The sequence below is a fragment of the Bombus huntii genome, chromosome 6 (genome assembly GCF_024542735.1).
Source record: "Bombus huntii isolate Logan2020A chromosome 6, iyBomHunt1.1, whole genome shotgun sequence".
Lineage (NCBI taxonomy): Eukaryota > Metazoa > Arthropoda > Insecta > Hymenoptera > Apidae > Bombus > Bombus huntii.
In genome coordinates this window covers 11955512-11970747 of record NC_066243.1, presented here as the reverse complement: position 1 = coordinate 11970747, position 15236 = coordinate 11955512, and the positions used below count along the sequence as shown (strand labels likewise).

Below are 15236 nucleotides of genomic sequence, written 5' to 3'. Positions count from 1 at the left end.
TAAAATATTTCATATACTTTACGATATTGTGCAGCTAATTTGTTAAGTGAACAAATAGCTAGTAATAATTTTATTCGAGAAATTCATGTTTGAATATCGTAAAACCAATGTAGCTACTGGTTAGAGTCTATGGTTAGAGTATTTAACTCTCCAATGCAAACGGCTCATAATGTATGCGGAAGAATTGTAAATTGTAACTCACACTGTCTGCTCTTGCCATATGAAACAGTGTTTAATGACTGTACCCGCACATGAAAAAAAATTTGACAATTTGTTGCAAAGAACTTGTTCCTATGATTACGTTGATGATAACGAATGTTCTCTATCTCATATTTGAAATCTTTTTATAGAAATGCTGAAGCACACGGTAAGATTGATATTTTATTCAATTCGTCAACATAAGATTATTCGTGGTTTATATAAAAACATGTTAATGTCAAGTTTTCAATGATAATTTAATAATATGTCTTGTATTATATTTTTCCTTCCTTTTTTAACTTTGTTTCATTATGTATTACCTTGTACATTCATACTTCCTACTGATAAATTAGTTTTATTGAGGATAATTTGTACTGTTATTGTGAAGTTATACCTACAATATATATTTCTTAATTGCCTGATAAAGGAGTTCAAGTAACTCTTTTCAGTACTCACAAAATACTGTCTTACAAAGTACTTTTAATATTTTACTTTTGTTACATAACAGTTGTCGTGTAATACAATTTTCCATTAAAAGAGTGATAATTTTACATTTATAGATGACGTAATGCGACTCATCAAATATAATATAATTCTATTACCATAATAAAAAATGGCAACATTTTGGTCAGGGAGACCTGGTTGGTTAGGGAAAGTAGGAATAGCATTATTGGCTACATGGCTTTTGGTACTAATAATATCAGTATCACATATCTTTAAGGCTAATAATTTATCATCCAATAATGAGAGTCCTACAAATAAAGAAAATGCTCAACGTTTAGCTCAAATGGTTAATGATTTTGAGATTCTTAAGAGACAAAATGAAGCATTAAAAAATATAATTTTAGGGTAAGTTTATACCAGAAATTATAAAAGCAGACAGATTTATTTGAAGTTTAAAACAAAGAGCACTGTGATCTTTTCGTTGTACAGGATAACGTAATTTCCAGAGAAAGATCAAAATCTATTCAAGGAGACCATTTAGGTTCAATACAAGAAAAACTTGAGAAAGTTTCTCTTTATGATGATTTGTTGGATCATCAGGATAATATTAAGCACGGTGTCCCTTCTTCTGAATATGAAGAATTAAGAAGAATGATAAGAAATAATATTCAAGAGACATGGTAAATATAGCATATAAGGTATAGTTTGTCACTGTATATGAAAATATGGGAATGTTACATGCGGTACTTTAATATTTTGAACAGGTATTATATTAATGCAGAACTAAGTAAATTTAGGAAAACTATTGATAAACTTAATTATGAACAAAGAGAAAAAAAAATACAGGACACATTAAAAAATGTTTGGGATCATAAAAAATCTCTCATAATAGACATTGACAAATTAATGAAAGCAGATGGCTATGATGAATGGCGTAAAAAGGAAGCAAAAGAATTATCTGATCTTGTACAAAGAAGATTCAGGCATTTACAAAATCCTAGTGATTGCAATAAAGCAAGAAAGTTGGTTTGCAGTTTAAACAAAGGTTGCGGATTTGGATGTCAGGTAAATAAAAATTATCTTAAATAAAATGTAAGAATTTATATAAATCATTATAAATGAAATTTTGTACATTATTTTGTATTTTAGATTCATCATATTACATATTGTTTCTTAGTTGCTTATGGTACAGAGCGAACATTAATAATTAGATCTAAAGGTTGGAGGTATCACAAAGATGGTTGGGAATCAGTCTTTAAACCACTTAGCGAGACTTGTGTATCTACAATTGGAGCATCACATGCTAACTGGCCTGGTGACTCATCTAAACAAGTCATTTCATTGCCAATTGTGGATAATGTTTATCCAAAACCGAGGTTTCAACCACCAAGTGTACCAGCTGATTTAGCTTCAAGGTTAGAGAAACTTCATGGCCATCCCTTAGTGTGGTGGGTAGGACAAGTTTTAAAGTATTTAATGCGACCTCAAGAACATGTGAAAAGAACATTAGAGAATGCTAAGGAAAAACTAGGTTTCAAAAAACCTATTGTTGGAGTTCATGTACGGAGAACGGATAAAGTTGGTACTGAAGCTGCTTATCACGATATAGACGAATATATGGTTAAAGTTGAACAATATTTCGACGAACTTGAACCAAAACCAGAAGTGAGAAGAGTTTTTCTAGCGAGCGATGATCCAAAAGTGATCACAACGGCAAGAAATCGTTATTCAAATTATGAAATAATAGGAGATCCAGAAATAGCAGAGACAGCTTCAGTTGCGAAACGATATTCCGATTCTTCTTTACAAGGAATAATTATCGATATACATCTCTTATCCGAATGTGATTATTTGGTGTGCACATTCAGTTCTCAAGTGTGCCGTGTAGCATATGAGTTAATGCAAACATATTATCCAGACGCTTATAATCGTTTCGCGTCATTAGATGATATTTACTATTATGGTGGTCAAAATCCACACCCTCATCAAGCTATTCTAGATCATAAGCCGAGAAAGGAGGGTGAAATTGAATTGAAAGTAGGAGATTTAATTGAAGTTTTTGGAAATCATTGGGACGGTTATTCCAAAGGATACAATACTAGAACTAGTATGACGGGATTATTTCCTAGTTTTAAAGTTAAAAATCCAGTAGATGCTGTAGATTTTCCGAAATATCCGTATGTCCCTTTACAAGAAAACAGGAACGAGTAGGCATACTCTGAATATGTAGTGATCTTGAAAGCATTCAGATTGCTTGAAAAAAATAACTTGCCTTCATATTTAAATTGTTAAAAACAGTAAAAAACTTCACAAACACGTATATATTTTACTACTAGTAAATGACAAATTTAATTCTTGCAAACTGAAACTATCTCAAATTATATAAAAAAAAAAATGAATTATTCTATTGCCTATGCATATGTATATCTTGAATTTTGAGAAGACCGTATATAGATATTCGTAAACAAATATTATAGAAAATTTTGAATACATTTACGATCTTCTTACAAATTGAACTAAGGACATAAACATAAAGAAAATAAAAATGCATAGCGTACATGCGCGCAATATAATTAAAAATTTTTATATATTTTGATTGAAGTTACAAATTGTAGTCGTTATTTTAATAAGAGATTTTATTAGAATGTGATTGTATTAATGTATTACATTGCAACTCTTTAGCGAACTGAATGTATGTTTTTTATATAATGCATTTAAAATAGATACATAATTAACATACAATATAAAACAAAAATTATTTGTGCCAATGCACTTGAACTCAAAGTATTATTTACAGTGGCAAGCCAATAATCAGATAAAACCTAAATAATATGTCAATTTTTATAAAATTGCAAGAAGGTTTTATACATTATTAGTTAATCTCATATCTCTTAATAAAGGCTTGCATTATAATTCATTGTCATAACGTACAATTTGTACATAAGATATACAATATAAATTACGTACATAATAATTTTTTTGATAATAATAGAGCTTATACAAAACGCATAATAAATATTGCATAAATTGCGTAATATGATAAACCTGAAATGCATAGACATCGAGCTGGGCTTGAGGCCTATCTTATTATATAATTAAGGATGTTTCTTGTATACATATTGTAATATATTTTATACTATACACCAAACGTAAATGAGAATTGTTATATTATAAAAACTGAATTTGGTTTTTAATAAATATTTAATTCATGAATCTTTTGGTCAGAATGTGTTATTACATAATTTATTTTACATTTTGTAACATTTTCATTTTACAAGTTAATTTAAAAAGAAATATGGCGAAGTTAATTGGTATAAAAGTTTAACGTCATCGATATAATTTCATGATAACATCACTAACTTCAGTTCAGTAATGTCGTAGAATCATAATAGTGTTTTGCGTTGTTGTTTTTAAGTTTGCAATTATATACAGAAAAGATTTTGAGGATATGGCACAAATTTTTCGTGTGTATAAATTTGAAGTACCTACATTAATTCATGTTTTCTATAGAAATTATAATCAAAGGTTAGAATCTGAAAATAACATATTTCACGTATATACATGTATCAGTTAATGCTAAGTATGCTTTTTAAAGACGTAAATGTAATTATTACGAAGTTTTGCATATTTCTTCAAATGCAACCCAAAAAGAAATAAGAGACGCTTATATCAAATTATCTAAACAGGTATAAGTCATTTTTTTATGTATTTCAAATATTTTTCCAATTATGTTTAATTTCGTGGTATTTTAAAATATTTAAAGTATATAGCAAATAAATGGTAATTTAAGTATTTTTTTAGGTGCATCCTGACTGTGGCAATAAGGGAAATCATGATGAGTTTGTGAAAATAAATGAAGCCTATAGTATTTTAAGCAACAAACAGAGCAAACGTAGTTATGATATTGGTTTGAAGGAGAATAATATTCGTGAAAATCACTATTATCAGAATGCTGGGTATATTTTTTAAAGGAACTACGTTTATTTTAAGAATTATTTTCCAAAATTATTTTTAATCGTTATTATAATTATATTCATTTTCAGATCTTATAATCGTTACCAATATGCATACAATATGTACTATCCAAGATATAGAAGAAAACCTTCTGAAGCAGAGAAAAGAAAAGCAATTATATTGTGGGTGTTCCTACTGACTATAGGATTACTAATTCAATTGATACGTGTTATAGTATGGTCAAATGCTAGTCAAAATGCAGCATTAAGAAAGAGTCGTAAGATTATGCTAGAGGTTGAGAACAGTAATAAAAAGTATGAAAATAAAACACTTGAAGAGAGGCTAGAAATGTTGGAAAAAATGATGGCAGAAGGTATCGTGTCTACGGATGATAAATAACACGTGTGAAGGTATATTTACTTGGATTTACATATTGTAACATAGAGAAATTTTTAAAAATTTTGCTGTACGAAAACATACAATGCGTTACACGAAGTAATACATGTGTTGTAAAATGTTATTTTTTAAGTAGAATAGATCATATTTTAAATTAGAAAAATTGTATTTATAGGTGAAAAAATTGTTTATAATAGAAATTATGCTTATATACAAATCATGTGTCATCTTTATTTTTGTGTATAAATTCATTACAACAGAATACTAACAAATTCATACATATTTTAAACACATTCAATAAAATTAGGACGTGTAACTTTTATATATCTATTTATGCTGCTAATAATGCAATATTCATCTATTGTTTAAATCAAGTGTACTTCTTAACGTGCGAGTTATTTCTTAAACTTTATTATTGTTGATATTTTGGCACAATTCGTTTTTATAGCATCGCGATGAAATAATTATAGAGATATCAGATTAATTCGTAGAAAAAAAAAATGTTTACGAAAGAAAAGAAACATTCAGAAAAGAAATGTATCACGTGTACGGATATTTGATAATAAGAAAAATATAACGTAGATATAGGAGTGCGTTTCTGAGTTATACTCGATTTTAAACGGGTACCTGATTTCAAATACGTATTATGACGCTTTTCACAATCTCTTAATGTACGAAACAATTTCTGTATGTGGCGATTCAGGGGAAAAGATAGGATTACCATCTTCGTCTAGATAATCCGCATAGTTGAGTTCATAGACTCGTTCAAAGCCCATTCGTGCACATAGTTTCCCAGAAAAAGAGGACGAGCAGTCGGCACGTGCCATTTGAAAGCCTCTCTCTTTCCCAATTTCACTACAGACAAATTTTCGTGAGTAGATTATTTATATACCGTTAAGTATTATTAAATATTAGTTGAATAATGTATTATATATAACAATATTTTAGTTAATAAAATGACATTGCGATTAATTCACTGTGTTCGTCACAGACTTAATTAACAAAGTGAGACTTACAGTGTTCTTTCTAGCAGCGCTTTGGCAACGCCTCTGCCTCGCCACTCACAATCTACGGAAATTATTTTAATTTCCAAGACATCCAACCCGTGGAAATTTTCTTCGCAATTTACTTTCTGATCCACGTGATGCAGTAACTGAAGAATTTTTTTGAATTTTGGGTTTCGACACTTAGATATGTAGTGTGGTTCTTCGTCGCATGGAGGATCCATCTTTCCTGCATTTAACAAGCACAATTTATCGATTATACTCGCGCAGAATTTGCGTGCTTAACTCTAATTTATGTAGTAAATGTTTAATTTATTATGACGTCTCCATAAAGCTAAATGTGTTGCATAAATTATATTGCATAAATATCAGGTAGTTGATGTAATTCAGCCTTAATAATTTACATCTCGAAGGTAACTTTTTAACATCGGCTCTGCATTTAAAACATAATTATCTTTACACTAACTACGAAGATGTTTCTTGTTCAAGTTTCACAATTGAAATTCTGAGTATTTTTGGTCTACACCAAAAAGTTTATGGACGAAAATAAAAAACTATATATAGATATATAGATAGAGATATAGGAAACTGTAATTTCTCTTATATATTTTTAGCTTTATTCTTTTTATTTGAATAAGCATATGGATAACTAGATCTGTCGATAAAATTATCTAATTACTGTGATTGCGACAACTGGTAGCGATTAATAAGTCTCACGCTTGCTCGATACTGGCACAACAATTTATGTAACGTTAACTAGTAACGTTTTCTAGTAGGTGTATCTACTATTTTTCTTTGAATCTTTTCTTTGTTTTTAATTTGATTCATTTAAATCTAACTCCTCAGCCAAATCATAAGATCACGCGAGTCTTTCAATACGATTCTTCCTATCTTCAGTACCGATCTAGTAGTATTAAACAACAGACTACTTGCTAGATGCTCAAACAAGATACGTCTCGTAAATATAGCAATGGCCTCCAAAGATTATGAACGAATATTTTGTACACTATTTTAAAGTATCTGCTCATCCTATTACCCTAGATTCACTTTAATATACAAACTCGAGGAATAATTATTCATCACGACCGACTTGTCACCACTTCTTATTCGTGGAACTTTTTAGCTCATAGCATATCATTGTTCCTGCTGAAAATAGAATGTTCTTGGTATTCGATTGTGTTGTTAACCCAGATATATCAGGATCTTGGTTAACACAATCGTGGTTCCAGCAGCTTTCGCGTAAATACCCCAATGAACAATGAAAACATTGTTAATATTCGATACTCATAGATCAAATTCTTACCATTTAATACTACACCAACTAAAGTACCGTCCGATAAGACTGCCATCAGATTGAGATCGTTCTCAAGGGAAGTTAGACTATACTGCTCCAATTCCGTGCAAGTGAAGTCTTCTCTACCTGCTAGCAATTGGATCGATTGATTGAGCGGCTCGTCTCTGAAGAAGTACCGCTTGAGAAAGTTAAGTACCCTGAGCTTATCATCTTTAGTGACTGATTGAATCTGATAGTCCATGTCAATTCCTTCGCTGTTCGTTGAATCAGCCAGCTGAAGCAGACAAGAAATTTAGAAAAGATTTACGAAAGTTGCAAATGTGTAAAGATTCGCATAAATTGTTCGATTACGCTTGTTGATAGTTGGTAGTTGGATCATTGCTTAGACAAAGTAGCAGCATATCTGATTGCACGAATTCTGCATAGCAATGTATGGTGCAACAATGCATATATAAGTAAACGTAACTTAATGCAACCAGGACAATAACAATTCATTGTTTTCGCGACAACGGGAATTGAATTAACGCTTTCACACGCAACAATTAACGTAGCAATTCGCGACGTGTTCTTATTTGCGCAACGCTTTATCTTGATCATCAATGACCAACTTTGGCGAGGGCTGAATTACGGTTAATCTATTTCGATGCAATGATTCGTGACAGCTAATACAAGTTGAGTAGGTTTTGATTTCCAGAATCACAATTACGTCTTTTTCGCTGTAAAAGAATTCGTTCCACCATCTGTACAGGACATTAAAGAAAAGCCTCATCAATAATATTATACTGTTATTACCACATTGTACATTTTCTCGGTTTCGCGATTTAATCATTTCGATGTAGATATTTTTTTAAATTAGTTATTGATACCCAATGTATATAGACAAAATTATCGAATATTATCGAGAACGTGATACTTAAGTTTGTATCGTTTAGAAAAATCTTATGTTTATTAAATCTACTATATTAACGTATGATCCAGTCAGGTCGGATACAACGAAAAAAGCTATCGCGCTAGTAAAATTTATCGCAATGCAATATCGTTGGATCTCCAAGCGAAAAATATTGCCAGCTTACCGTATACTTGACCATTTTCGGCACATCTTTCGCGAAAGTGGTCTGACTCTTGCCGACATCGCTACGAGCAGAATTGACCAAGTCCGTAGATAGCGCAGTTTCCATAATGTAATATTCAACGTGAATCTTATACGTTCGAAACCGGTTTTGTTAAAATTTGGGCGATGATATCGTTTCGAAACGATGACAATTGTTGATTCAATTGACCACTGAATGTAGAAACACCGTCGAGTTTGTCAATAACGCGAGGCTCGTTCTTGACGTCGAGGTGGTAATCTAACACTGCGCTTTGTGATAGGACGTCGTCAGTCTTATATACTCTCAGTACGGGCAAAAGCCATTCTTACAGGTTCAGGGACAGACGAATACTGTTTAGGATGCTTAGCGATCAGAAATATCGGCATTTGATCGTCAGCGTGTCTTTCTCGATTTTTTGTATTCTTATATTTTTTCGTTATACGTATGGTTTGTCTCTTAAGCAATCGATCTTTTCGCCAGGAAACGAACATTTTTCAAGCGAGATTGATATGCATCTTTTAGGAATTGGAAAGGATACTTTACATAACGTTCGCGTACACGTTCGATCATCTCTCTCGCGACGTATTTCCGTTCTTTCCGCTAATAATTAGTCGCGCGAGTTCCTCTTTCGAGTCTCTTGATTATCGATGATGTCGTGTGTAATTTACCATGGACCCAACAACCGAGGGAAGATCTAATATTTCAGATACATTTGTACAGCTTCTAGCATTTAATATCGCTTATGCAAATGAATCGATTCAGGGAGGCAAAAAGCATACAAATAATATGCGTTAAACACATGTCCATGTTTGCCTGAGACACGCGATCGACGTTTAATAGAAATTAAAAAAAAGAGTGAAATTACTACTTATGCCAATTACTCAGCGATATATCATAAGACCCTGGCGCACGATAGGGTCCTATAAGAATGAATGGTATTAACTAACTTGATTATCCTCGAAGCTGCCATGACATTCCGCGATACGCAATAAAATCCCGTACAATATTACAACTGTCACGTTTTCTCACAATTCGTGTACATATTGCAACGTGACACGGAAATATAACAGTTTCGTGCCTACAGAAAGCTCCAATTGGTTTTCCTTTCACATTAAAAATTTCTTAGTATTTGCGTCGGTGGACGAGCGAGTTCTTCCGCTCCGGCGCAAAGTGTTTAATTCAAGTTCAGTGTACATATGCGGCGATAGATAAGATAGAAAAATAATTGGACAACGTTTACCGATAAATCGACTTCCGTCATTCACGCGTTGACAGACATTCGTGACACTGAAAACCGATTAAACTCGCAAAGACGCATTCGTTTCGGAAAATCACCGAGTATCTTCTCGAACGTTTCGCTTTTACTTCACTTGGTACGGATCAAAACGTTCGCGTAGAATAGAAAGATATCGCGGTTTTATTTAAATGTAAAGGAAGGGGCTTGTGTGTCGGTTGCCAATGCACGCGTGGATATCGAATAGCTCGAACTTTAATACCGTCTTTCGAAATTGAAAGTCGATTCGCGTGTTACGTCGTCCCTTCGTCCTTTTCTTCCCTACCGTCGATCCACTGCAATACCAATCAAAGGCTAGTGGAGGCACCGTTCAAACTTTCAAGATGTAGATTATCGAATGTGCTGGCTTTCCGCTTCGAGAAATGTCTGGTCACGTGGACCACCGTTTGTCTCGGCGATACAAAAGAAATCTATCACGAAGCGCGAACCGGATTCGGAGCTGAGGTTATTTACCCTCGAATTATGTAATTCCACTGAATTATACGAAACGCAAAAGGTGCTCTGGACCAGTCACGGAACTGTCGTCGATCTAAACCCGCGAAGGTCAGCGAAGAGAACCGTAGCCATGCCTTAGGTGGCATTCAATGACGTCGACTTTTAGTTGCCGGGCATTGAGTATCGTTCCATATCCTCTTTCGATGTCATATTGAATTTAAAAAACGAAAAAAAAGATAGTAACTCGCAACCTTCAAGATCTTTGTAACAACGTGAAGCTCAGTTAGAGTTCTTGACCCATTTTTCTTTCATTTTTCTAAAGGCGTTTACATGGACATCCTGTCGGTCGTCCGGTGATCTTTCGATCGGACCTCCGATGGACATTGCTAGGTATTCTGTAATGGTCGACAACGCGAATACAATCACCGGTTTCTGCAGCCTTTGATCGCGGGGCCTGATAAACGAGGCGATCGCTAACGCATACGACAATGAAATATAACAATCGTTCGTTTCTTCTAGGAATCCTTTCGAACCGGATTCGATACGAGGTGTTAAACCGTTAACGATCTCCGTGGTCAGACGACGTTGACCTTTTTCACTATATCTTCCTTCTCGTGTTTTCTATCGTGTCTTTTCATCGTTCTACGCTTTCCTGAGCAAATTTGTTACAAATCATTCGCCACTAGTCCGAGATGAAACGATAATGGTGCAAACAAGTTGGAACAAGTGCAGCCATTGCATCGCGTGATCCCATTGAAAAAAGATGAAAGGGGAAGGAGGTGGCGATATGAAAAATCGTGTAGACCGATGGAAGAATTAATTGTCCGACTTTGATTTATCTCGAAGGTGTTATTGTCAGCGACGTGTCGTTGCGTTTATGATTGATGCAATTATTTATACCATTGATGTGTTTCTTAGACGCGAATAGATCGGGTCTCTTTATTCAATCAGAACTTGAATTGCTTGAGAGGCGTAGAAGGATACGCGTATCGAATGCACCGTTATTTAGGACATTGAGTAACGTAAGCCGTATAAGTTACGGAAAAAATGATATTACAAATTTCAAATGACAATGTTCATAGGTAATTCATCGAGTTTAAAAAATGTTGAATTCAACTTGGTCTGACCGATACGCATTATTGATTTATGCGATAGATTTTTAATGCTCATTAATAATCCCTTCCTAATGTTAGTCGATCGATCAATGATATATATGATCGTAACTTAATCATCCATCCGTTAAGAGATCACGATACGTGTTACGTGTACACATAAATGATTCTCTATCGACTAGCAGAGGCGGTGCCAGATCCGTAAATGCAAACCAATCGGAATAAAGTAGCAATAATTGCATGTAAATTTACCTCGAGTATAGAGTACCTGCTTTAAAAAGTTATGACTCATAAAGTCAAGATGACTTTCTTTCTCTTTTTCCTTCGAACCATTTGCTCACCTATCAACAATTATCGTGTAACCTTTATTCAAAACACGAGACACAAATATATAGACGAGATCCTCAATCTATACGTTATGATTCGTAATTTTATACACTATATATTTTCTATATACATATATATCTGTAATTAAAAAATTCTTGATATATCGTTGAATCAGCTGATCTATGGCATAAAATATCGAGTGACATTCATGCGAGTTTACCTTGAAACCGGAGTGTAACATGTTCTGCGTAATAAATCTATTAACGGACATATAAATGTATCGATTACCATTGAACCCTCTGTCGTACCCTGGAATTAATTGAGATTTACGCGGATAATTATACAGGATACGCCTTCGAATCGATCTATGCGCGGAAGTATGATTATTTCAAATGTACTAGGTAGACTCACGTACCGTTTAATACCTGTTCACGTTGAGATTTTTATTTCGTAGTACTATACGAGTCGTTTGACAATAATAAGAGCATCGTTTTCACGTGTAAGTACCGATTAATCAATGTTTCGATCAATTCGAAACTTCTAATCAAAACTGAGCGGCAATTAACTTATATAAGTTAATGCCGTCTTATATAGTTTTCTGATTATGCAATTATTGAGTAATCGACGCTACAATGGAGTTGTATCTTTTATCAATCAGGGAACATATGCTGAGGACAGCTTGCTCGAGACGCAAAAAGATAAAAAATAATACGTTGCACTCGACTGAGTTCGTACAATTACGTTATCGCTCGCTGCACGACAATTATTTAAGTGTTGGGAAAAAAATGCGGATAACACGAACAGTTAGCTCAGCCGAGCGGTTTACGCAAATGGTCCGACCATTCGAACGGTGATCATGTTCCCCGTTTCACTTTGTATAAATGTTCGTTCTCTTTAGATTCGATCGAATAATAATGCTCGCTAAATCAAATACGCGACATATCACGGTTTTTTCCTACGCAGTAGTCTTTTGAAACAACATCAAGTAAGCATATAGCGAAGAAAATTAGTATTCAAGCTTTGTATGCCCGATCACCGGGCATTCGATCGCGCTCTATCGTTCCAATCGAGGCTAATCTCGTTTAGAGTTTAGTCGAAGCTCTCTCCTCGTGCTTGTTTTAAAGACGTTTCCGAACGCGGCTGGATAACGAAGTTTCCAAAAGAATGCGAAACTCAACTTTTCTGTCGAACGTATTCGCTCGATGCTAGTCTCGCTATTTAATATAACAACAAGCACGAACGTCTTGATCGTAGCGTCACCCCTTTTGCTAAGAGACTTGCCACCTTGAAGCTCGATACGTGACACGCATGATGGTAAAGTAGCCAATACCTGGTGCATAGGTGACGAGTTGGAACTCATCGTGCCGCGTGTGGATTCACGCAACAAATTCAGAAACAGATAGGATATATAGTTCCCACTTCCGCTGGTCTTCCGGCGTTGCTCGGACGATCTTGATACGTGAAACTCTCCAAATTTGCGTCGACCAATCCAAATATCCAAATATCGAAGTTGAACCTCTTAATGCAAATATAACAAACGTGGCATTAGGATATTTTGTACATGAGGCGCGTGCACTACTTCGAAAGCGGGGCTTGTAATCGAATTACAGCTGACACTGCCAGGACGAAACAATTCTTGTATACAAATCCGGTTGTCCGCGTCTACAATGCTTTGTTCATATTCGTCAATGTTTATATACTTTGGTCATATTCTCCTGCCCGTTTAACCTTTGATGATAAAATTATTTACATAGATACGTCACAGTTAATTGTTCACTACGCTTTAAACTCGCGAACAGCGGTAAACTGATAATGCTATCTAACGAACAAAATTTCTTTAAAAAATCGAGTAGTATCGAGAATTTAACATTGATTCAAAAGAAATATTTAGTAAAAGATTTAATAAAATCTTCTTAGCTAAGGTAAAATACAGGCGGCTATTTCTGTTCGTAAAACGAGATGCACCACGGATTCGTCCGAGAATAGAAGCCAAAGGCTTCGAGGAGAACACTGCCAATGTCGGTGATATATTTATTCGGCAACTCGGTGAACTTTCGCATCTTCGTTTCACAGAAAATGTATACCTTCGGTCAGTGAAACATTCGTCTTTGAACTCCGCTACCGTTTCTTTATCCGATAAATCCGGTGATCGGATTATTCTAACACGTGAGAAAATCGATTTATCGTTACGTGCAACAAACTTGTTGGATGAAACCAGTTGACCCGGCCATGTATTCGATAACGTCCAATTTCTATTGCCTATTTATCCGATGGAAATATGAGGGAATATATGAAGCAAAAGGTATCTTTGTATCAAAATGTATTATTTTACACGAAATCTCCCCTTTTTTAATTTTTTCTCTTTCTCGATAAAATACGAACGTAACGACACACTTACATACCTGAAGAAGTAACGGTTTTTCCAGACGATTTTTCGTTGTTTTCAAACACACGCGTCCCCTTCGGTCTATCGCCAACTACGTACTGCCAACGTGAGAGCAATAGGGAGGGTCATTACCATCCAACGTAATGTCCCTTCGACAACAGCCCATGGAAAGAGTAGCCCCAGGTCTATTTTTCCATTGAATTTGATTAGGTTGCAAGATCTGGAACTATCAGTAATTGGACCCTCAATTCGATGGGTCGACCGATCATAGAAATGCTCCCCAGCATTCATTTAGCCATAACTAAGTTAAGCAACTTAACCGTCCGTTGCTTTACCATACACGCCGTGATGTTCGAGGTTTAGGTCAGTCTCTGTTTATGAGATAAAACGACGGAAATTTTAATTAATCCGTGATGCGTTATCGCCAGATAGCCTGGTACGGTTTAATATTTCAATCCAGTGTGTCAAATTCGTTATGATATCGACTCTGTTGTTTAACGCTATTAGCCCAGATTACATTCAGCGAATAGGTTTAACAATATTCTACAAAATACGAGATGCAGGATAATTATGTGTATAAATAGGAAATCGTATTAAATATCAATGATTCATTCGACACGTATGATTACCGCGACGCTTGTAATTACTATTTGCATAGCGTAATTACAAAGTATCATACTTCGGTAGACCCTGCGATCTATATCGATGAGATCAATTAAAGTCATCGATGGATTAATTTCAATAGGCGAATTAATACTCAAACATAGACGAATGTCAACTAATTGCAGTAGCGAAATGATTGATTACATTTTAGCGTAATCGAATTTTTTCAGCGTCTACGCGGCGAGCATAATGATATGCGTATAATGTACATCTGCATGTAGATATTGCGCAGCAATACAATGAATTGGTATGGAAAGAAACATTTTTCTATCTATTGTTACTAACACTTACTACCCATAAATAAAGAGAATAACAGGTTCTTCATTGACTGTGCAGTTTCTCTTAATTCGCGTTTCGTGCTCCAGTTTCTCTTTATCTCAACACATTGTTGCATTCCGCGCGTAAACCGCATTGATTTATTTCAAGTACAGAACAGCAACGTTATTTTGCGACTGACAATCCGCCAACACAACAGTAAGCAGCATTATTTCTTGCCATAAGCCGTGCCTCATGAATCTTTTATGCCAACATCCTTTTCTTAATTGCAGAAGAACGTTGTTTTATTACCAATACTGTTAAAATGATCGTACCATCGATTATTCAGATAAATTTTAATCGACATGCGAGAAACAAAACTT

At 34.5% G+C, this 15236-nt stretch overlaps 3 protein-coding genes across 10 annotated transcripts; 2 read left to right on the top strand and 1 right to left on the bottom strand.

Moving 5' to 3' along the window:
• Positions 1-199: 199 nt before the first annotated feature.
• LOC126866521 (alpha-(1,6)-fucosyltransferase) lies at positions 200-5209 on the top strand. Of its 6 annotated transcripts, none has more exons than XM_050620201.1 (8): positions 200-367; positions 759-1047; positions 1149-1322; positions 1407-1707; positions 1792-4167; positions 4238-4328; positions 4444-4598; positions 4686-5209. In XM_050620201.1, the coding sequence occupies exons 2-5, from the start codon at positions 812-814 to the stop codon at positions 2851-2853; spliced, it is 1773 nt and encodes a 590-aa protein (XP_050476158.1). In that variant the 5' UTR covers positions 200-367; positions 759-811; the 3' UTR covers positions 2854-4167; positions 4238-4328; positions 4444-4598; positions 4686-5209. The 6 variants fall into 6 exon arrangements, with proteins under 6 accessions (XP_050476158.1, XP_050476161.1, XP_050476162.1 ...); XM_050620204.1 differs by having other exon boundaries at positions 4433-4598; XM_050620205.1 differs by lacking the exon at positions 4238-4328.
• Positions 4091-4995, top strand: LOC126866814 (dnaJ homolog subfamily B member 14-like). Its single transcript, XM_050620772.1, has 4 exons — positions 4091-4167; positions 4238-4328; positions 4444-4598; positions 4686-4995. The coding sequence occupies exons 1-4, from the start codon at positions 4091-4093 to the stop codon at positions 4993-4995; spliced, it is 633 nt and encodes a 210-aa protein (XP_050476729.1).
• Positions 5193-14104, bottom strand: LOC126866533 (arylalkylamine N-acetyltransferase 1-like). Of its 3 annotated transcripts, none has more exons than XM_050620229.1 (4): positions 13952-14104; positions 7300-7564; positions 6009-6225; positions 5193-5847 (listed from the first exon to the last, which is right to left on the bottom strand). In XM_050620229.1, the coding sequence occupies exons 2-4, from the start codon at positions 7529-7531 to the stop codon at positions 5649-5651; spliced, it is 648 nt and encodes a 215-aa protein (XP_050476186.1). In that variant the 5' UTR covers positions 7532-7564; positions 13952-14104; the 3' UTR covers positions 5193-5648. The 3 variants fall into 3 exon arrangements, with proteins under 3 accessions (XP_050476186.1, XP_050476185.1, XP_050476184.1); XM_050620228.1 differs by lacking the exon at positions 13952-14104 and adding an exon at positions 12880-13067; XM_050620227.1 differs by lacking the exon at positions 13952-14104 and adding an exon at positions 8364-10198.
• Between the last annotated feature and the right edge of the window lie 1132 nt (positions 14105-15236).